General features: G+C 43.5%; 5 protein-coding genes across 5 annotated transcripts; 2 read left to right on the top strand and 3 right to left on the bottom strand.

Moving 5' to 3' along the window:
* Window positions 1-6: 6 nt before the first annotated feature.
* BYT42DRAFT_487647 (uncharacterized protein) lies at window positions 7-5816 on the bottom strand (the record flags this gene model as incomplete). The annotated part of the gene is made up of 14 exons (XM_051563818.1): window positions 7-312; window positions 388-828; window positions 899-966; window positions 1028-1218; window positions 1299-2404; window positions 2507-2887; window positions 3207-3302; window positions 3387-3482; window positions 3588-3866; window positions 4369-4478; window positions 4556-4770; window positions 4855-5126; window positions 5197-5466; window positions 5577-5816. 14 exons carry the CDS (start codon window positions 5814-5816, stop codon window positions 7-9), a joined length of 4071 nt encoding a protein of 1356 aa, XP_051427862.1.
* Window positions 5817-6686: 870 nt separating this feature from the next.
* On the top strand, window positions 6687-10561 carry BYT42DRAFT_550668 (Spc98 family-domain-containing protein). The gene is made up of 18 exons (XM_051566167.1): window positions 6687-7021; window positions 7097-7158; window positions 7231-7301; window positions 7383-7506; window positions 7605-7766; window positions 7826-7941; window positions 7997-8122; window positions 8181-8391; window positions 8455-8549; window positions 8609-8791; window positions 8867-8963; window positions 9024-9216; window positions 9279-9414; window positions 9478-9682; window positions 9760-9986; window positions 10055-10114; window positions 10177-10311; window positions 10378-10561. Exons 1-18 carry the CDS (start codon window positions 6729-6731, stop codon window positions 10504-10506), a joined length of 2625 nt encoding a protein of 874 aa, XP_051427861.1. The 5' UTR covers window positions 6687-6728; the 3' UTR covers window positions 10507-10561.
* A 51-nt stretch (window positions 10562-10612) lies between these two features.
* Window positions 10613-12047, bottom strand: BYT42DRAFT_591166 (GLE1-like protein-domain-containing protein; the record flags this gene model as incomplete). The annotated part of the gene is made up of 6 exons (XM_051570523.1): window positions 10613-11080; window positions 11143-11307; window positions 11372-11464; window positions 11524-11655; window positions 11719-11784; window positions 11847-12047. The coding sequence occupies 6 exons, from the start codon at window positions 12045-12047 to the stop codon at window positions 10613-10615; spliced, it is 1125 nt and encodes a 374-aa protein (XP_051427860.1).
* Window positions 12048-16958: 4911 nt separating this feature from the next.
* Window positions 16959-18113, top strand: BYT42DRAFT_488444 (uncharacterized protein; the record flags this gene model as incomplete). Its single annotated transcript, XM_051563874.1, has 2 exons — window positions 16959-17150; window positions 17217-18113. The coding sequence occupies 2 exons, from the start codon at window positions 16959-16961 to the stop codon at window positions 18111-18113; spliced, it is 1089 nt and encodes a 362-aa protein (XP_051427859.1).
* Window positions 18114-18125: 12 nt separating this feature from the next.
* On the bottom strand, window positions 18126-20340 carry BYT42DRAFT_550658 (thioredoxin-like protein). The gene is made up of 7 exons (XM_051566166.1): window positions 20178-20340; window positions 20072-20118; window positions 19537-20001; window positions 19422-19467; window positions 19169-19355; window positions 18596-19084; window positions 18126-18514 (listed from the first exon to the last, which is right to left on the bottom strand). Exons 1-7 carry the CDS (start codon window positions 20303-20305, stop codon window positions 18203-18205), a joined length of 1674 nt encoding a protein of 557 aa, XP_051427858.1. The 5' UTR covers window positions 20306-20340; the 3' UTR covers window positions 18126-18202.
* Window positions 20341-20653: the final 313 nt, after the last annotated feature.

Below are 20653 nucleotides of genomic sequence, written 5' to 3'. Positions count from 1 at the left end.
AAATAGTTATGCAGGAATATGAGAGGGTCTATATTGTAGCCATCGATTGACGCTGTCAGGACCTACCAATTCTTGAACAGTGGCAACGAGCAGTTCAATTTCCACGGCCAGCTGTTCAGAATTCATGAGGTAAGCGCTGTAATAGGTATATTCTGGCGCGGTCAGATGTTCCGGTTTTAAATGCGGCAGCTTACGAGCTTTGTTTGTCAATATCCGACGCGCCTTGGTAGGTCTTAGTATGAAGGGTGGCAAGGCTGTCTTATTGATGAGCGCATTAGCCGCAAGATGAAGTGAAGTGAGAAAGGACGCGATCTAGAAGAGCAATATCGTTGCATATATGGTTGAGCGCAAAGTAGTACGAGTGGAGGCTTGCCATCAAGTCCTTACCATGTCTCTTCGTTCTTTCCAGGTATAATCTACAAGCTCCGAACGCCATTTTATATCGACCTTGGATAATGAATACTCCATCTCCAGCATCAAGTTGAGCATGTTATCAAAGATTTGTAGCATTTGCACGTACTGATCTTCGCGGAATACACCGCGCAAAGCCGGCTCAAACCGACTTTGTTCCAATAATACGCGCTCGCCCTTGATCTGCTGGCGAATGGAAGACGCAATGGCTCTGAATAGCTTCTGATTAGTGAGACGCACCTTGTTATCCGACTGCGAGTTCTTCAAAAGCAAGGCTAGAAAGGATGAATACAAAGTAGCAATTTCATTCAACGTACGCGCCGCACGATGTCTCAACTCCACACGGCCCGTGCGTGGATACGGGAAAATGGACAAGAGCAATGCACCAAGAACGCCGGCTAGCACAGACAAGGTACGCTAAGCAATCCAAATGATGTAAGTGAACCATGACCCTCCCACTATATTTTTTGGTTTCTGCTATATCTACCTGATATGTGACTTCATAAACAGATACATTGGAATGATCTTTCATGTAGTTGTAGGAATATCCAATAACTACGTTACGATGGACAATGAATTACAGAGAATATTCACTTGAGCATATCGAGCAACTTACTGAGTGAAATGGTAATCAAGGAAAACATGCCGGTGGCTTTCCAAAACTTGCCGTTGAGATAGATCAACCACCACGGGAGATTGAAGATAAAGGTGGCTATCAGGATACCGTAAATCGTTCTTTGGCCAATCTCCCATATAATTAAAGCCATCACGGCTCCAATGAAGGTGCCTACGGTGCGGACCATCGTCCTTTTTAAATGTTCATGTGCATTTTTGAGTATTTCTTTAAAATCCACTGAACATGGGATACCGTTTTTCTTTTGACGTACCCGAAAAAGTTGCTGCCAATGGATGGTCCCATCCAAATCAGGGCCACAATGACCGCCCACTGACCTCGGGCACCGTTGTACCAGTGGACTGACTCTTCGAGAAATGCAGGCAATGACAACGCCGCCACGACGATGCACGCTCGGAAAGCAAAGGCTGTATCGGCCGTGTAAAGGTTGTTCACACAGAAGCGCCAGCATGTATAGAAGAAGCGCTGGGATGGAGTAGTAGGAAACGCGACGTCCGGATCATGGTAATTCAGGTATTCCAGGGTTTCCTGGTAGGCACTGTTGGGACGGTGAAGGGCTACGTGCGACATATCGACGGTGGGTTGGGGGTTGGGGGATAAGACTTCGGGATGCGAAAGTAATCGTCCTCGTTGCGGGGTGGATAATGCGTGACACGAGTCAAAATCCACGGATTGGAGTCGCGCATTATGTTCAGACAACGTTCGCTGAAGTGTCAGTGCATTGCTTTCAGTAATGGCTCCAGGCGTGTCAAGATCGTATGAATCGGCTAAATTCACTTTCTGTCGAAGTATTTTACGAAGAGGGAGATGCGGTAACCAAAATTTTCGCTTGGTACGTCCGTGATCCATCTCATAAATCAGAGAAGTCAGTGTGTACACAGATTCTGCGTAACCACGAAGATCACATTGGAATAACAACATCATAAACAATGCACGGTGGGGCGTGTGGTCTTCTGAGAATAAACGGTCCAGACCCTTCAGTCGGCATCTATCAAACCGGTGGATAGCAGACAACAAGGCTTCTGAAGGGTCTACATGCCTGGCGTAATCTGCAGGTGCCGGAGCACCGCCTTTGTTCGCCTTGATAAAGTAGCGAAAGAAAAATGGACGCCCTTCAAGCCGGGGATCAAGGCTCTGAATGCGTCGCAATCGATGAATGCATTCATCGATCGCTGTAGAGCATGCTTTCCGTAAATCCAAATAATTCGGACGCACAGTTTTCAACAGCTCGTCATAGTCTTGCCGCCACGCACTGGGTTGGAAAGCGGCCGAATCAAGTCGAATGGTCGTTTGATCGCGTTCGTTACTGGATTGTCCAGAGGCCAACTTTTGTTCGGCCGCCGCGTATTTTTCATCAAGCTCATTTTGCAGTTCGGCGGTGGTCGGAGGTGGGGCTGAGTTGGTTTCAGGTATGGAAAGTGCTTCGTCGGATCCGTGGGTGATGTCGCTGTCGTCGGTAACTTGGATACCATCGTCTTGATCGTCTGTTGTCATTGGATCGAGATGATCATGGGTGGCAAAGTGTTTCATCTTGGCTGCAAGGCGATTTCTTAATTCGGCTTTGCGCATATTGCTTTCCATGGCCCGACTTAGGCCGATACCCTGCAGGGGAATCCGCAGATTTTTGACCAGTTTCGTCATCTCGCTCACATCTCCGGGTGCAATGCAATTATAAGACGCTTCGCGTCGAACGATTCGTTTCTTTTCAATGAGTGCCGAAAGCATGGTATCAATGGTTGTATGGATCGTCACCAAGGATTCCGGCGCTTCCTTGGATCCGAAATTCGACAAGGGATGGTGGGTGGTGGCTTCCTGAGACCGGATCTGAACAAAGCCATCGACCTGACGCTGTAGGATTCCATCAAACGTTTCCAGTGTTTTGATAAGTTGTTGAACGTAGATGCGGGTGCTATTTTCGGGCAAGATTATAATGCAGACCAGCAAAACAAGCATGAATCCAACCAACACCGGAACGAGATCTTGCAACTAAAAGAAAAAAAAAAGTGAGCACCTGAGTTCTAAATAGGAAACACACTTTTTTGCCTCTGATCGACAATGCACCAGGAAACAACAACAGATTGGCTCACAGGACACAAGAGTGGGGAAAAAAAGGAGCGAATTTGGGGGATAAATTTTATCTCGGGAGAGATAGACTTACGACAGCGTAAGGATTCCATTGGTGATCAAGTACGGCTGTTGTAAGACTGATGACCATGATGGTTGCTGAAAGCATGCCACCGACGTTGGCTTGTTCAAACTTGACACGAACGTAATTGAGAACAAATGCTCCTACGACCAAAAAGATGGCCAGAATAGCGCATACTTTGGGCTGAGCCTGGACGGCGCTTGTCGGATTTCGAGCGAGTGAAGCGCAGTAGGTGCCTAATAACGACCAACCGGCGGAAACCGTACACATAAAGGCACCGAAAACGATGTCCTTTTTGTTTGTTTGTGCAACCATCCGTGAATTTGGTTTAGAAATAGCGGGGTAAAGAGAGCAAATTTTTTATAGGAGTATCAACGATCACACCCACATGGTTACCTCACTGATGAATCCGTATGATTTAGCGGGATGCACAAATTCTACGGCAACGCAAGCCAGAACACCGCCTAGACCTACTTTTTCACGAATGGGTTCGACAAATAGCAGGCCCAGAGCAATGGTGACGGCAATATTGGCCTTGATGATCCTTAATACAACGGTCCATGTCAGCGAATGCCATATATCCAGAAAACGTTGACGTAAAGTATGGATAGGAACGAGATGATCCGATGTAGGTAGGAAATGGAAACTGTGCTGTGTTCTCGACGCTTCGATGTTCTTCATTGCGAGTTTATCGTCGCGAGTTTACCGATGGACCACGAAGTGGAATTGTGCAAAAAAAAAAAAAAAAACCAAGGGAAAAGGATACAGGTATCTTCACACAACCGGGTCCGGGTCGAATCGTTTTAATAAGCACGAACAAAAAAGAAAAAAAGATTTCCTTGTTTTCTCTTCAAGCAAGGAAAACCCAAAATTCTCTGTTTTGCTCCTTGTTTTTTTGATATCTTTCTCCAAACAATAAAAGATCCAGTTGAAAAAAATAGAAAGAAGTGCAATGATGCGAATAGAGCGCCAGAAAATTTTAATCCCATTTCCCGATGTCTGTTTCAGACCCCCCGTAATAACTCCGCCACGAGACGACCCATAATTTTTTAGTTAGTTGTTGAGCTGTATTTTTCTAAGTATGAGCGGAAGAATAAAAAAAAAAAACCAAAAGAAAAAACGAACACTGAAAACAAGGTGATGAAGAAGATTATGATTTTCCGTTTTCTGCTTTTACCGCATCGGCGGCACTTTGGCTGGAAGACGACATGGGAATGCTTTGTGATCCAGAGGAGGATTTGCTACCGATGGTTTTCGCATAACTGTAAACGAGACCAGCAACGAATCCTTGAAATAGCAGGAAACCAAAGATTCGTTAATTTCGTTCATAATTCATTTTATAATAGAATGATTGAATGACATACCTAGTATGATGGCACAGATATTGGTAATGGAAGCGGGATCGCCAAAGAAAAGGATGCCTGATGCGGCAATGGGCAATTTGTTCAATGCACCCACCATGGAATAAGTTGTTGATGACGTTGTTCGTACACACCAAGCCGATGCATAAGACATGGCAAAAGCAGAGACACCGGAGAAAACCATGGCATAAATCATTTGCTGACGGATATCGACGGGGCTAATACAGATCATAAAAAATGCGGTTGATCAGCGACTCAATTACACAACACAGCGGCAATGGATGGCCCTGTTCACTACTTACAATGTTCTTTGCAAATTTTCGGCGCTCCAATCCTCGAAAATGAGACTAGGAATGATCAGCAATGGAATCGAGAGCAAATTGTTGTAATATACAGTATCGAAATCTTTAAAGTTGGTCAACTTGATTCGTTTGCGCATGTACAACACAAAGGCGGCGGATGACAGGCAGTTGGTAGTCATCCAAAAGTAACCAATGAAGGCGGTATCAAGTTCTACGATGGCTGACAATGTATCGGAGATGTCTGCCCAGCCGGCCACGACAGAAGATAAAACCTGACCGGGAACAAATTCAAGTGACTATTAATAACCGAGACATCAGGCACGGTGCGATGATATCATTTACCATAAGACCGAAAGAGATCAACATCAAGCGAGTAACACTGCCACCAAACCAGATGACTTCGCCGTAAGCGATCAGAATAATAGTTAAATTTTTGAAAATGGTGTAAATGGGAATTCGCAGGAACTGCAACGCTTTTGATCCAGTATATATCATAGCGACGAGTGACAGGGCAATAGGGAACCATTTACGCGCTTCGTCCTTGTCAAACTCGCGAAACTTGATCAGATTGAAGAATTTGAAGATCTGCAGTAATGCCACCGTCACCACGTTCTACATGATGCAATTGAGGTTAGCGTTTCTTTTGATCGTGACAAAAAAAAAAAAGAGACAAAGAAAAAAACATTTCGACATGAGTATGCTCATTCACGCTTTTGATTTACCTGAACTGTCAATAGTAAAAAGTTCATGTTGAATTCGTATCCACTTAATACGTATTTATTCGTGATGGTCATAAGAATACTGGCGAAACAGTAACTGGCTATAGGCAATGCCGCCCGCATGGCCGGTGAAAGGGTGATGATGGAAGGAGCCACGACACTGGGACCTCGATGAGGCGGAGGGGATGGAGACTCGTTCGGTTCATTGATAAGAACCTTGTAATCTGGCTTCGACTCCCCCATGACGAAAAAAAAGAGTCTGTGTGAAGAAGAAAAAGGGAAAAAGGTGGAAAAAGACAAGTTCTATGGCCGCTGGGAGGAAAGTCCAAAAATGAACACAAAAAAGTGCCAACAGTGGAAGGTCCCAAAACGCGGAACAAAATTTCAAAAATTACGTCAGCACTGTCTAAATTAAGCAAAAAGTTTTTTTTTTGTAGATCCTTGAAGCCCGCTCATCATTTTACACTCCATGCTTGAATGAGCACATATGCGTAATTATTCGGGATTCCTCTGAAGAAACCGTGCCTTACTATATGAAAGGATTTGTCATGGCCTTATCATACTTGCGGGCTGAAGGAACGACATGCCAAGAAAAATATGATCGGATCGTCGATCCTCCGCTTTCCTGAAGAACATTATCCCGATTTCCGAAAAGGGTTCCGAATACGGCACCGATTAGCAGGGATGGACTGCCTTTCTATGGAGTTCCGTGAATATTCGCAGGTATATCTGCAGTAACAAGGAGCTTGTTACGGGGATCAGAGCAACAATAGGTTGTGAAATCTGACAAAATGCAAGGTTTCATATAGCATCCAGATCACAGCAAAAGGATACTGAAACTTTATTACATTCTTAGAATTTCAACTGTGTAATTCTTCCCGTTTCTACATTTGGCAAAAGGTGAGAACAGGAGAATCTTAAAGTGGGCAATCAATGTGGGTAGTGCATGGTACGAGACAATATTACATGCCTTCTTTTGGTAGCTTTCAATGGAGGCTAAAAAGAAGCCAGCCATACCAAGGAACAATTGGCAAAATATTTACACAGAGCAAGTCGAAATTTTTGGTGAAACTCCTACGGTGAATCGGCTGTCGCGCAGTCGCGAAAAATTGATGAATCTTCATTGTTCACCTTGTCACTCTTTCCATTCATAGAATGAGTTTGCCTGACTCGTTACGCATGTTTTTGCATGGGTCAGCCAACCGTTCACAAGTACCTACATCCACTTCCGACGCCAGTCATCGATCGCACAACCGGTCTCGCCTAACTTCTGGATCGTCCTTCAGTCACGACGATCTGCCGTCACTTGATCAACGCACCCTGAAAACCCTCCAAAAACTTATTCACCGATTTCTTCCCACCAATGCTGACCAAAGCCGATATTCGCAGCAACAAGATCAAGCTCACATTCAGCAGCTGGTTGATAAATATGCCCACATTCTAGCAAAGTGAGTTGACCATTCCCGTGAATGTACTCGCAACGCGATTGAAACATCGTTTCTTACATGGTCCCTAATGCACAGCCAGAATATTCCTTCCGTCGTTGAAGATGAAAATAACGTAGCCAATCTCATTCGACGAAAATGTGAGCAATCGAAGCTAACCGCAATCAACCCACGGTCGTACTGATTGGCCCTTTTTCTTGACTTGCTTGCAGTATTACGTGATTCAAAACAGTCGTCAAAATCATTACGTTTTGGCCATTTATACAACAAGCTGGCTTCCCAGGTACTGCGATGGAGACCGGATATTTCAATGCTTACGAAGCGTTATTTATCTTTATTCCTTTTGTTTTTTGTATGTATAAAGCAAGTACTGCAGAACAAATGGTCAATTCTGTATTTGTTATTATCGCTTAGCGATTCACCCTCTGCAGATCTAACCTTCGCATGTCCTTCGGTACGTACTGCTGAAACCGCTGGGCTTGCCACAGGTTAGTAGTGACAGACTAATGATTGTAGGAGACGAGTCCGTTCCTGCCAGCTGGACTCCAATCCCTTTCATCCTCAGAGGTCTCACGACCCCCTAAAGTTCAACAGGTATCACCACGTAATATCCGACGAAGGCTCGCTTCCGAATCCGATGATCCGTTCCACTACCCAGCTCAATCTGTCAGTGACGATCGTTCCTTGCCCGCGGCTGCACAACTGGCACGCGCGAGATACCAGCGCGCAGTGGACCCAGACACATCAGGTAGGTTTCACATGATATGTTATATGAGCGTATGTATTTTTTTAACTCTGTGACCACAGCCATCCATATTCCCGAAACCACATTATTGAGAGATTTGATCTTTATCTTCCAAGGCATTGATGGCCGATACATTCGTTACGACCCCTTGATTAAAGAGTACTCTATGGACAGCAGAGTAAGTGGCTGTGAGATGATTTGGCTTCGACTTGGGCGCTTATTCCTTGTCACAGATATCGGTTTCCCAATCCACCAAGGATCTTGTCTATCGATTGACCGAATTAGGCTGGCTTTACCGCCAAGTGCATTCTTTTGTCAAACTTCGTTTCAACGACCCTGAAGTGGGTCTCGTGGGCCAGGTACATCCCATTGAACCCTGATCTGTGCTTACAATGACTCAACCTTTTGTTTTTGTAGTCATTTGCATCGACCTTGCAACATGAACTGACGGAGTATTATAAACTCATCGCTATCTTGGAAGCACAGATCGAAAAGCAAACATCCGCTGGCGGAGATGAAATCACGTTGCTGACAGAGCAGAGTTTGAGTCTCAAACGGTTGCTCTTATGGACACAAGAAAGTTTACAAAAGTTGCAACTGATGAGTGTCTTGGTGGATGCATGTCAAGGTCGGTAGAAATTTACAAGGTATTTGAAGACAATTATGCCAACTTGTTTAGTATTGGTTACAGGTCAAAAAGGTGGTGCTCTCGTATCTATTATGCACAATTATACAAATCACGGCGATCCGTTTTATCATGAATACATTAGCAATATGCTGCAGGAAGTGAGTCTTTGTTTATTGAAATTCATGCTTTTTTCTTTCTGTTAATAATGATTACCTAGGTATCGCGTCCGTTCTACGAGATGCTGCAGCGATGGATCTATGAAGGCGAGCTGGACGACCCTTACGAAGAATTTTTTGTAGCCTGCGATCCTACAGTGTCCGAAGAAGAATTATGGCAAAATAAGTACTCCATACGAGAGAATATGCTTCCCACATTTATTTCCAAAGAATTGGCACAAAAGGTACAGTCGCTGTAACGGTTACTTTTACATTGTTGGTACTTGCAAAATCTCAACCATTTGTATGATCTACTCCAGATTTTCTCCATAGGGAAATCTCTCAATTTTATCCGCTACAGCTGTCATGATGATACCCTCGTTGAAAAATACTATGCACCTACCTCTTCTCACACATGTAAGCTAACAGTATTGGGTCGTCACAGAATACAGTGCGATGTATTAATAAATACTGTAGCTATTCATACTTTCCAGTACGGCGATATCCAAGCTGTCGAGCAAGCAATTGATGTGACCTATCTCGACACTAGCAAACAATTGCTTGCACTACTGAAAACCAAGTATAAACTAATGGATCATCTGCGAGCGCTAAAACGATATCTGCTTCTCGGTCAGGGAGATTTCATCCAGCATCTCATGGACACACTGGGGTAAGTCAATGAAATAGATGTCCAAGCCGTATACTGACATCCACTGTATTCTTTTTTTCCAGCCCGGGCCTCAATCGACCTGCTAATACTTTGTTCCGCCATAACTTGACGGGGGTACTTGAAACCGCAATCCGTGCTTCCAACGCCCAATACGATGATCCAGAGATTCTTAACCGACTGGATGTTCGATTATTGGAGGTAATTAAGCTAGCACGCTGAGTTGTCCCGACAGTCAAAGTAACCTCATGCGTTTCACCACAGATCTCGCCCGACGATATAGGCTGGGACGTATTTACTTTGGATTATCACGTTGACTCACCTATCAACACGGTCTTCAGTCCACAAGCTATGAACCAGTACCTTCGAATGTTCAATTTCCTTTGGCGGTTGAAGCGCGTGGAATACACATTATCAGCTTCATGGCGTTGTTGGGGAACTGCAAGTCGTAGTTTTGCTGGGATTCCGGGTAAAGTAGAAGAATGCCAGCATGACAATTGTGTGTTTCCAGAATTTCCTCTTATAGTCATGTATTTCGCATTGTAGAACTGGCGCAAGACTTACATCAAGCGCAGCTAATGATTGGCCGAATGGTTCATTTCATTTATCAGCTGCAACATTATTATCTGTTTGAAGTATTGGAATGCTCGTGGGAAAAACTGGAAACATACATTAATGACAAGAGTATCGACTTGGACTCTATCATTGCGGCTCATTCATTGTATCTCGCCGAAATCACTCAGAAAGGGCTACTTGATGGAGCGAAAAACCAGGTACGTGACGGATTTATCTTTGGCCGCTTATGGTAGTAGATTGGATTACTCACTGTATCTGGATCCAGGCACTTTCGATGCGATTGCACCGCCTCTTTGATCTTATCCTCAAATACAAATCGGAACTGGTAAGCATAACCACCGTCCTTACTCGGTCGTCCTATTCAAGATGGCTCATATTTCCTTGAAGGATCTTTTACATGTTTTTGCATCATCGGAACTGGCACGAAGAGAAAGCGGCGGTTATCCTGCCTTACCAGCGGCTGATATGGGAAACCTGGAGAAAATCCGGACGCGACAGCGTGATGTGGAATCGAAATTCAAGGTAATTACTGAAAAATGAAAAAAAGAGGAGTGGATGATCTCAGTTTCTCATCAAACATCCTCTCAGACACATATACTTGAGTTCTTGGAGATCTTGGCGTCATACCATGATGAAGACCTACGATCACTTTCCACTCGGTTAGATTATAATGATTACTATTCTTCATCCGATTCTCGTAGGCTTGCAAAATTTTGAGAAACAAATGTTGATGGATAAAAAATGATGGCATTTTTTTTTTAAAAAAAAGAATCATTGGCTATTTCTTTGGTAATGCATATGAAGGAAAAAAAAATGGGCGCTGCTACACTTTGGGGGCTAATGCTTCAGGAGCCGATTCAAGCTGTCCGGTAGCGAAGTATTCGTCAAGATACAGCTCGAATGACTTGATGGCAGCAACGTTATCGTTTCCTTGTTGTATAGGAACCGAGGGTAGGATTTGAGTACGAATCAATCGTAATACTTTTGGTAACTGTCGAGGATAGGTTTCCAGCATCCGTTTGCCAGCGAATTCCAAAAAGGCATGGACTAACATGGGTGTAATTTCTCGAGATGGCATATTGCATATTCTAGCGAGCCACGTCCACCCCAGTCCGATAGAAAATGGATTGGCAGGCTGACCTGGGTCAGGCTTCGTCTGTATCAGCGCTGCATAAAACATGATGAAACATTTCTGTCGTTCGGCATGTTCAATGAAAGTTTCCAATCGCCCCGAAGATTTATCAGCATATATGTATCGCAGTCGACTTTTGATTTCTTGCACAGATAGCGACTGCGAAAAGGTAAATGGAGGCATTTAGCAAATATTAAAGATAGTGTGTAAGAGGTACTTACTGGATCACTATCGTGATACTGCGGTATCAGATAAGGACATCGCTTTCCGAGACGGCCCAAAAGGTAGTCAGTGAAATCAGGAATGGTCGCACACACCAACATGGCGAATCGGGCGAGGAAGTAAGCCGAAAATGGGGCAGCACGTGTTTCCGTTTGTACTTGAAGCTGAGGCATTTTACTGGTTAGCAAAAGAGAAGCAATCGCACACAAGTTCATAAGCAAAACTTACAAGAAGCGTTTTGGCAACGTAGTTTAACAAAACATGGAATACATCTACTGATTGTCGCTGCGTTTGCGCTAGAAATTGTGCTAATGCATTATACTGCATATATGTGTCAGTTGTTCTGATGATGTGTCAAGCAACAAGATAACGGAAGTCACCTTCTGAACAATAATATCATGACGGAATTGAATTTGACCGAGGGTTCGTTTGACAAAGCGACGTGCTTCGAAACATTGTTTTCGGAAGGCATCGTTAGTTTTCAATTTTGGATAGATCGTGGATTTGTACCACTGCACCAAGATGAACAGGTATTAGTCGAAAGCATTTGGAATTGTCAAAACGATGGGCCGTACCTCAATCTTGGCTAAATGTTTCTTGTATTCTTCCAAGCCTTGCGGTGATACAGCGGTTGACTGGGCCTGGTACAAAAGGTGTCAATCAATGGTACAAAGTGCATGGACTTTGCGACCATTGGGCTTACCATTTTCGCTGCGCGATCCTTCTTTTGTTTTACTGCATCTTCGTCCTTCTTCTTCTGATCAGCTTCCTTTTGTAATTTTTCCTGTTCCTCCTTCTTTTCGGCAACCTTGGCCTTTTCTTTGGCCAGGGCTTCCTCATGTTTCTTTTTGTCGTCGGCAATAGCTTTTTCGATGCGCTGTACATTGCCACGGAGGTGAGTCATGATGATGTCAGTTGACGAGTGCATAACCTTGTACCTTGAGTCTTTCTTTGACATCATCTTCAAATGCTTTATCTTCGTTTTCTTCTTCGTCGTGACTAGTGAAATACATTGCTATGGTGAGCCCATCAAGAAGTTCTATTCTCACGGTTCAAACATGTCATTGACTTTTTACTTTGAAAGATCGATATTGGCCAGTACAGCTCGAAGTTTCTTCATTTCTTCGGTGTGTCTTTTACGTTGCTGTTCGTATTCTTCATGTCGTAACTGAGCTAATCGGGTCAAGTATTCAGCTCGTTGTTCCAGCCACGCTTTATCATCGGTGTACAACTGGAGAAAAAGGCTCATGAATTGGATTGACGTGCGAGGCACAAAATGCACAAAAGAGCGTGGGCTTACTGGGAAAACAATGTGAGGATGAAGGCGTTCATTGTATACAAAATCAGGACTTGAACAAATACGCGCCAAATCTTGCTGTGCTTTGTTGAATCGTCGTTTACTACGAAAGCAATCAGTTGACCCTGATATCGAACCAAAGTGACTGAGGCTCTTACGCGAGTCGAGCAGCGCGACGATGAGACTGTAAGGTGAATTGGTCCTGTTTGGTATTTTCGTCTTCTGAATCGGACGGTGCACTGTATCGTACGGAATTGGTGATCAGTTGTCGACAAGTCATGCCGCCTTCTGCATGCACTGGACGAGAGAAGCAGACGGTCGTATCCATTGTCAGGTTTTATTTTTTTCCGAAGAAAAAAAAATGTGAGAAAGCTACGGTAAAAAAGTCTGTTTTCCCTTTTTAGATTGATACAGAGATTTTCTGGACATTCTGACAAAAAACAGGTTTGAAATTCAGACAGCGTCAATTAATGTGCGTAATCTATTTTACTGCAAGTCTCGATACATGATTACTCTGTGCGTGCAAAAACTGGAGGATGTGACGAAAAAGGGCGCGCCGGCATGGGCTATTAGACAGGCCGATCGCATTGATTGTTCCTTTTGTATATGCTATGGTCATAAAGCCGCTGATACCCACACTTAGAATTGATAAGTTATCATCTCATGTAAAGCGTAGAAGAAATCGCTTATGTTGCGCTAGGCCAAGATCAGCCAATGGAATTTTTCGAATAAAGTTGACCGAATTCCTTGAGTGGCATGGGGCGATTGGAATCGTGCATTTTTATTGATTTCATTGAAAAATATCCAAGAATGAGCATGGTCCAACGCTGAAATTCCGTAAATCTGAGTTAAAACCATTACATAGACCAAATTTGAGTCTGTTCTCGTGATGGGCTCGTGGAAATGGGATCCAGTGCACAACTTACTTCTCGCGATGGGAAATGCGGGATCCTTGGTGAAAATGGCATGCTGGAGAATGAGCTTTCCGTCAGAAGAACAAGACTGTGCATGGACCTCTTCCATAATATTGACAAGTGCGGTGAACTACGAAGGACAAAAAAAAAAAAATGTGCCTACTTTCATTCTTTATCTGATTTTGAAGAAACGTCGCCATCGTGTAAAATGATCGATTCAGTTTGTCGCAAAGGAGCAACCTTGAGTTAAACTGATGAAACTAAGCTCGGTCTTATCCTTGTTGCTATTCTTAACTTCATCAGGAATAAAATAACCCGATCACTACAATGTTGTATTCCGGAAGGGTACAGCTTCAAATGATAGTGGTATAAACATATTATCAAGCAAAGTGGTGTTTGTTTTTATTTATAAGCATTACAGAATATTTATCATAGAACCGCTATTTTAGAAAACCTAGCATTAAATGACGGCTGGACCAGAGGATGTGGACCACCTAAGAGAAACCATGCGAGTAACCAGCAACCAGAGAAGGAACCATAGCCAGGCGAGGATACAAGCGGCAGTGGAGGATGATGAATGAAGCAATGAAGCAAAGCACAAAACGAAAAAAATAAAGAGAGACTTACCATCAAAAAGCCAGTTGGGACCAAAAGCAAAGCGGGGAGGGGAGGGTAAGAAAGAAGGTAGGGAAGGGAAGAGTGAGAGTAGGAAACGGAAGAGAGGGTAGGAAACGGAAGAGAGGGTAGGAAAAGGAAGAGAGGGGTAGGGAAAGGAAGAGAGGGCAGGGTAGGGAAAGGAAGGTAGAGAAGGGAAGGGGGGGTAAGCGAAGGGAGAGAGGGCAAGGTAGGAAAGAGAGAAGGTAGAGAAGGGAAGAGGATAGGGGAGGGAAGGGAAGGAAAGGAAAGGTTGGGGATCACTTACCTTGTTCACTTACCTTCTTGACTTACCTTGTTCACTAACGTTGTTCACTTACCTTAGTTGACCGTTCAGATCATCGACCTACCGTAAAAAAAAGGGAAAAAAGAACTAGTATCAGTAAACGATGTCCTTTAACTGTAGTCATAAATTACTGCGAAGAAAAGAAATGCTGTCATCCATCATCCTCAAAAGAGATCTAAAGAAAAATAACATGATTCATTAGCAGCTTATCGAAGGAGCCGTTGGAGAGTAGTAGAATTAGCAGAAGTATGGAAGACGAAGAAGAGCCAAAAAACAAAAAGAAAAAAGACGCCCTTTTTCGTTCTATCATTCATCGTTTTCCGTCGTCGTTTGAAAAACTTTTTCACATAAAGTTTGCTTCATTTCATTCCATTGGATCGAATCCCTTATTGACATCATGTCGACAATCTCCATCCTTCTGTTTACAACGAATGGCCCAAATTTGGCTACCGTGGGTCTTGGCTACCAAAAAGGGCATGCCTAGCAAAATCAACTTTTCTAACGAGCTTGCATCTCGATGAAAAAAGATGCGGAAGGTGGGGAATCCACCATTATTTTGGGCAAGGGAAACGACGATGTCAAGAAAGTAAAGTGTCAGGTTTAAGAAGCCATGAAAATAAATTGATCGAGTCCATGCGTAAAATAATAATTTAGTCGAGTGGCGTTCAGATAAAAAACCGATCCCCTTGGGGGGAGGAGGAGGAGGAGGAGGGGAAACTATAGACCGCATAAATGACACTACAATGAAACCAGTAGATTTGTCGTGATTAGTTGTTCTTGAGGATTGATTTGTGGTAACATATACGATGTTTAATTCAAACAGCTTTATTTCCCTTGGCAACTTTTTTCTGAAGTTGCAATATGCTATTCATTGGTTCGGTACGGCATCAACAGCTGGATGGTATTTCCACGATCCCTTCTTTATTTTATTTTTTTATTTTTTTATTTTTTTTGCATGCCCACTGATCAAACCTTGATTTATGCACCGATAGAGTAAAGAAACTTCCGTGGCTTTTCTGGATTGAATTCCCGTTTTACGCATGCTTTTGATTCAATGTATGAGCTTGCCAGTAATCATTCATCTGGCAAAATAGATTCTTCATATTCATCTTTTATGATTCAGCTTTCCGATCAAAAGGGACGCTGACCCAGGTTATGTCCTTTTCTGGTAATCGACAGAAATACAAAAATTGGAAGATAAAGCCCCAAGTCGAAGACGATCACTAGAATATGCTACTGTTTTGAACCATCATCAAGTGGAACTCATACTGACATGAGGCTATCAAACATATTTATTGTTGCTTTGGCGACGACGAGCATGTATCAAAGGAAGAAGTTGTGAGAAGGATGAAGCTAATGGGTACGTTTCACAAACTAGGGGTTTGCATGACCCCATGACGAGGATAATGGCCCGGATCCCGCGGAATAAAGCTCTTGGTTAAAAAGCTTTCACGCGAAAAAAAAAGGGAAGACAAACTTCTGATAACTAAATTTTGCGCTACTAAAAAACGTGGAAAAGCATTAGAATAGGTGGCCAATAGGCATACTCATTTTTATGAATTAGGACGATCTGCGTTTGTTGTCAATCATCGATGATATAAAATGAACTTTTAACCAAGAAATAGCAAAGCTACATACAAATGTCTAAGTGTCTACACCGAGGCAGGGAACCGTCGAATGTTTGGTCTTAAACTATTGACCCTTGGTGCCGTCTGTCTCCAATATAATACGGGTTATGCATAATGCACCTCGAAGCTCCCACTTAATGCAAATGTAATCACCGGAGGCAGACCCGGATCTCAAGCTTTAGATGGCCCTAATAAGTGTTTCTACAAATTTTATGCACGCTTTGTATATTTCATTATGTGGTATGCCTACTACTTTTCGTATTATCCATCCTTCACGGTGTTCAAAACAGTGGATTTAGATGCGCCCATTCTGGGTGAGGTTCTCGACTGAGCCTCTTCATCCATGACTGATTTATCACCAAGATCAATTGAATAACGTGTCACATCACGTAGAAGATCCTTCTAAATGAAGCTTATAGCCGAGGACTTACCATTGATCATTATCTTTCCAGCTCGAGACTTGAATGTATGATAGACTGATTATATCTGTCGTTATAGATCTCCACCAGTCTCAAAGGAAGGTTACTGTCCTACTTTTTATGAAATTCTTTCAAAGTAACAAATTCCAATAGACTTTTCTCGCCGATTCTAACTCACAAGCTCCGATCAACGATATTGGAACGCGGGTTAGTCGAGATAAATGATGGCCCCTAAGAAAGGAAAAGCGTTTGTAGCATTGTTTAATTTCGGCAATTGAATAGAAACAGACGAACGTTGACTTTTGCCTATCAACAAGAGCACTTCTTCCAATAAAGGAGTTCCAAATCATGTGATTCAAAGTACTTGGGCTTAATACAATAAGATTCGACAATATATATAGAGAAAAGTAGGCCACTCTCTTTTTTAAGGCGATTTTTCAAGAGTGGTTGTTTCATTTGCGGGATCGGTATTTCAATGCCGAAGGACGGTGCTTCCCACTGATTTTATACAGAATTTGTGGACTTTCAAAATCATGAATTGGATTTGGAAATGCGCTGGAAAGTTTAATGTGGGTTATCTCAGGAACTTTTGCAACACAAAAAAGGAGCTCTTTGTCATGGCCCATCACTCTCCAAGACACGATAACTCTCCGAATGGAATTCGATCAGCCTTCCATTGGCCTATACCGCCGTCCAAATCAGGCTCATCCAATACCGAGGATTTGTCCATTCGAGAGATTCTTCACAAATATGAAGATAACCCGGAATTACTAGCTTTTATTCTCAAGGCGAAATCAGAAGAAGACAAGGTAAAACTACCGTCAATAACGCGCTGGGGGGTAAAAAAGAATGAAAAGTAATCTTTGACTGTTTAGAAACAAGCAGCAAGAGATAATTTAAAGGCAGAGGAAGCTCGTATCCAGTTGCGACAGATGGATCTGGATTATTTGAAAGAGCAAGGGAGATACGAACGCGCTCCTATTTATCATCAGTTGGCGCCCGTGCAGCAACAAGTACTTGCACGGATTACCAACAGCGACTATCCATCCCTGTCAACGTTTACTCAGCCACCACCGCCGTCAGGTCCCGCACCCCCTTTCAGCCAAAGGCTTCCCTACCCTCATCCACCTCCTTCACCGGCCGGTTTTTATCCACATTCTGCTCATCCATTGTGTCCGCCAGAACAACCCTCGGTTGTGTACCGTATGTCATCCTCGAGCAATAGACCTCAATCTTATCGCTCTCCTTACCCCGGAGGTAAATCGACACTCCCATACCCTTCGTTTGACACCTCATCGCCCATCTCACCTACCACCGCCCTGAATACGAAGCCGGAAGATAAATTATCACACAGCAAAGTCATGGAAGCACTCAAAGCCAAACTTCAAAGGGGACATTCGTCTTTGGGAACATCGCCGTCTTCCCGATCTCCCCAGACAACGAGCGAACCGCCCAATAAACGGCTACGTAAACTTCCTTTCTATGCTCCCACCATCCATTCACCTTCCCGGTCGCGCCAATCTTCAAGCAAAAATCCAGCAACACCATCCCCTCGGTCTGCCAAACCGGTCTTACCACCAATAGATACAACAGTAGGTCGTCGACAAGTGGAACCAGGATGCAGCTTGACCGCGCAAGATCCGCCTTCTCGTCCATGTTCATACCCAATTTCGACCACCGAAACCCCATCTCCCAGTGATCGTCGCGCGCGATCATTATCCCCTTCTATTATCAATCGCAAAGATAAGATCATCAATAACATGAAATCTTAAATCCAATCTATATGAATTTAATACCTAAATCTGATTATTTACATGCTGATAAAAAAAAAAGAACAAAAAAGCGGGGGTAGAGGTACACGTTAATCTTTATGTTCGGTCATGGACAAAGGACGATGGTACGGCAAACCGCTACCACGATTCGCGCTTTTCTGCCGACGCAGTCTGTAAAAGAGCACACCGAGCACAGCGACACTCAGACCGATAATGATCCAGTGGAGCCGGACGTAATCGTAGCCGTGCGTAAAGAATTGACCCATTTTGCCAGGCAAAGATAAAGTCGAGGTGCCTACTAATTTTCCGCTGGACAAATCTTCGACAGCGCGCAAAAATGCCGAAGCATCATCAAAAGATAAAGCACGCTTCTCCACATCCTGCTTGTAGTAAGTGTTTTTCTATGGGAATTGAGAGAGCATTAGTATCACACATTTAGATCAGAGTCACAGGAAGAAAAAAAAACTGTAAATAGCACATACGGTTGCATCAACGAGAAGAAGGGCAGGTATATCTGATGAAGCAATGGCGTATCTTTCTTGGATAAATTGTCCCCAGATCTTGCTGTCCATCTGTGCAAATAAAAGCCGAGCACCCGATTCTTTGATCCCCTGCTTTACGTACGAAGTGGCAATTTTGCGGAACTGTTGGTGATGTTGCTGATCGTCAGCCTGAATAACGGCTAAAGCCACAATATGATCACCACTCAAGATGTCGGCGGCATTGCTGGGCCTCATTGTAACAACGAGAGGAAACTTTTCGGATTCGATCCATTTGGCCAATGATTCCTGTGCAGCTGGTGTATTCACGAGTTCTTGCGATTTGTAGGTCGTACGGGTACCATCTTTAGCAATTACGATCGTAGGTTTATCAGCATCCTCAAGGTTAAACTGTGTCGCTGCCTGCTGTTCGGTAACGACGTAAAAGTTCATAGAATCCATGAAGCGCTGGGCAACAGATTCTACCAATGTCTATATTCGAAAAAAAAAAAAAAAAGCAGACGTCAACCCAAAACAGTTACCTCAACTGCCACCGAATTGGTATTATTTTCTTACAAGTGCATTCTGATTATTGCTTCGATCCAGCAGCACAAACGACACTGCATTCTCCTTAATACGTTCACCGAGTTCTGCACTGGTCACACGTTGAACGACAGGTCCGGCATACGTTCTTGCAAAAGTGACAAGACTAAGAACGGAACGATCGGCCGTCGTGTAATCGTGAACCACTCCATCCTTGAATCTAATCGCAAAACAGAATTCTGAATACGAAGATCAACACTTCTTATTGCACAAAAAAAAGGCTTACAGTTTCAAAGTCGGATAACCAGCTACACCATTCTCCGTACAAATATCTGCCGTGGCGGATCGTTAGTTACATCATGATAAGTTGAAGGAATACATTTTCCTAAGTATCTACATACCACGATGGTCGTCACAGTTGACTTCGCCTACATCGACTTGTCCTTTGAGTTCATCGGCCATCAGTTTCCATGTGGGAGCTAAACGCTTGCAGAAGCCGCACCAGGGAGCATAGAACTTGACAAACCACGGTTTACCGCTGCTTTTTGCAGCATCGAAAGCTGTACGATCGAGATCCACCGATACACCTGCTTCATTGGGCGTATATGCGTTTGCCGATGGTGGGTCTGTTTTGTCTTGAACGGTTTTTTCCGCAATAAAAGCCGTAAGACCTTCCCAGTTGCGCTGTGCGGAAGGAAAAGTCTCAACAAACTGACCGTCCACATACAGTTGCAAATGGGGAAAGAACTGAACATTATTTTGGTGACAGAGATCGCCTTGAACAGAACAATCGACTTGGGCAAAGTGAAAATCGTGGGTTGTCTCTAACGATTCGTATTCGGCTGCCAATTTCTTCCACATGGGAGCTATTATGTCCACGGTGGAATTGCCGTTAGTACGCTGCCGATGGCGGTATTATTGTGAGTCGGGTCTTACCAAATTGTATGCAGTGAGGGCAATAAGGTGAATAATGTTCGATAAACCTAAAGAGATCGGTCAGCAGCAGGACGATGACTATGCGTATTCAGCAAGTAAAACTGACCATGTGCCTTTAGTGGCCAAGGACTTGAATGTGTCCATATTCAATTCTGTGCTAGCTGCATAAGCATAGCTGCAAAGGGAGGCCAGTATGGCCAATATGACCGCCAACAATCGTACGGATGATGGCATGAAAGGGTATGTGAAAAAAAAGACAGCAAAAGCCAATAAGATCCGATATGCGTCAAATCACCAATTGCACCGTAATTTTTCAATCTGGACTTGCATTTTTTGGAAAAAAGACTCATCTGAATCTCTACAAAGATCACATGCTGTTTTACTGTTTTTTTTTATCAACAATTATGTTAGAACACAGTGGCAAGCCATCTGTATGTGCTAATAAGTGAGATAGTGCTGTTGGAACGGTAATGTCCATCTTTTTAAGAATCTATTTGTGCCAAACTCGAAATTGAGCCGGACCGTTCATTTTTGATTTAATCAAATTCGTGTGCTTTTTTTATATGTAAGTTTCGATGATCA

This window comes from Radiomyces spectabilis, assembly GCF_025331425.1.
Source record: "Radiomyces spectabilis strain NRRL 2753 chromosome Unknown BYT42scaffold_1, whole genome shotgun sequence".
NCBI classification, from domain to species: domain Eukaryota; kingdom Fungi; phylum Mucoromycota; class Mucoromycetes; order Mucorales; family Radiomycetaceae; genus Radiomyces; species Radiomyces spectabilis.
This window is presented reverse-complemented; position numbering and strand designations above follow the sequence as displayed.

Coding starts and splice junctions, on each gene's coding strand:
- BYT42DRAFT_550668 (XM_051566167.1), top strand. CDS start 6,729: ATGAGTTTGCCTGACTCGTTACGCATGTTTTTGCATGGGTCAGCCAAC. Junction 8,792..8,866: donor CCAAAGAATTGGCACAAAAG/GTACAGTCGCTG, acceptor GATCTACTCCAG/ATTTTCTCCATAGGGAAATC. Junction 8,964..9,023: donor ACCTACCTCTTCTCACACAT/GTAAGCTAACAG, acceptor TAAATACTGTAG/CTATTCATACTTTCCAGTAC.
- BYT42DRAFT_550658 (XM_051566166.1), bottom strand. CDS start 20,305: ATGCCATCATCCGTACGATTGTTGGCGGTCATATTGGCCATACTGGCC. Junction 20,002..20,071: donor CCCTCACTGCATACAATTTG/GTAAGACCCGAC, acceptor TGGACATAATAG/CTCCCATGTGGAAGAAATTG. Junction 19,085..19,168: donor GCAATAATCAGAATGCACTT/GTAAGAAAATAA, acceptor TTTCGAATATAG/ACATTGGTAGAATCTGTTGC.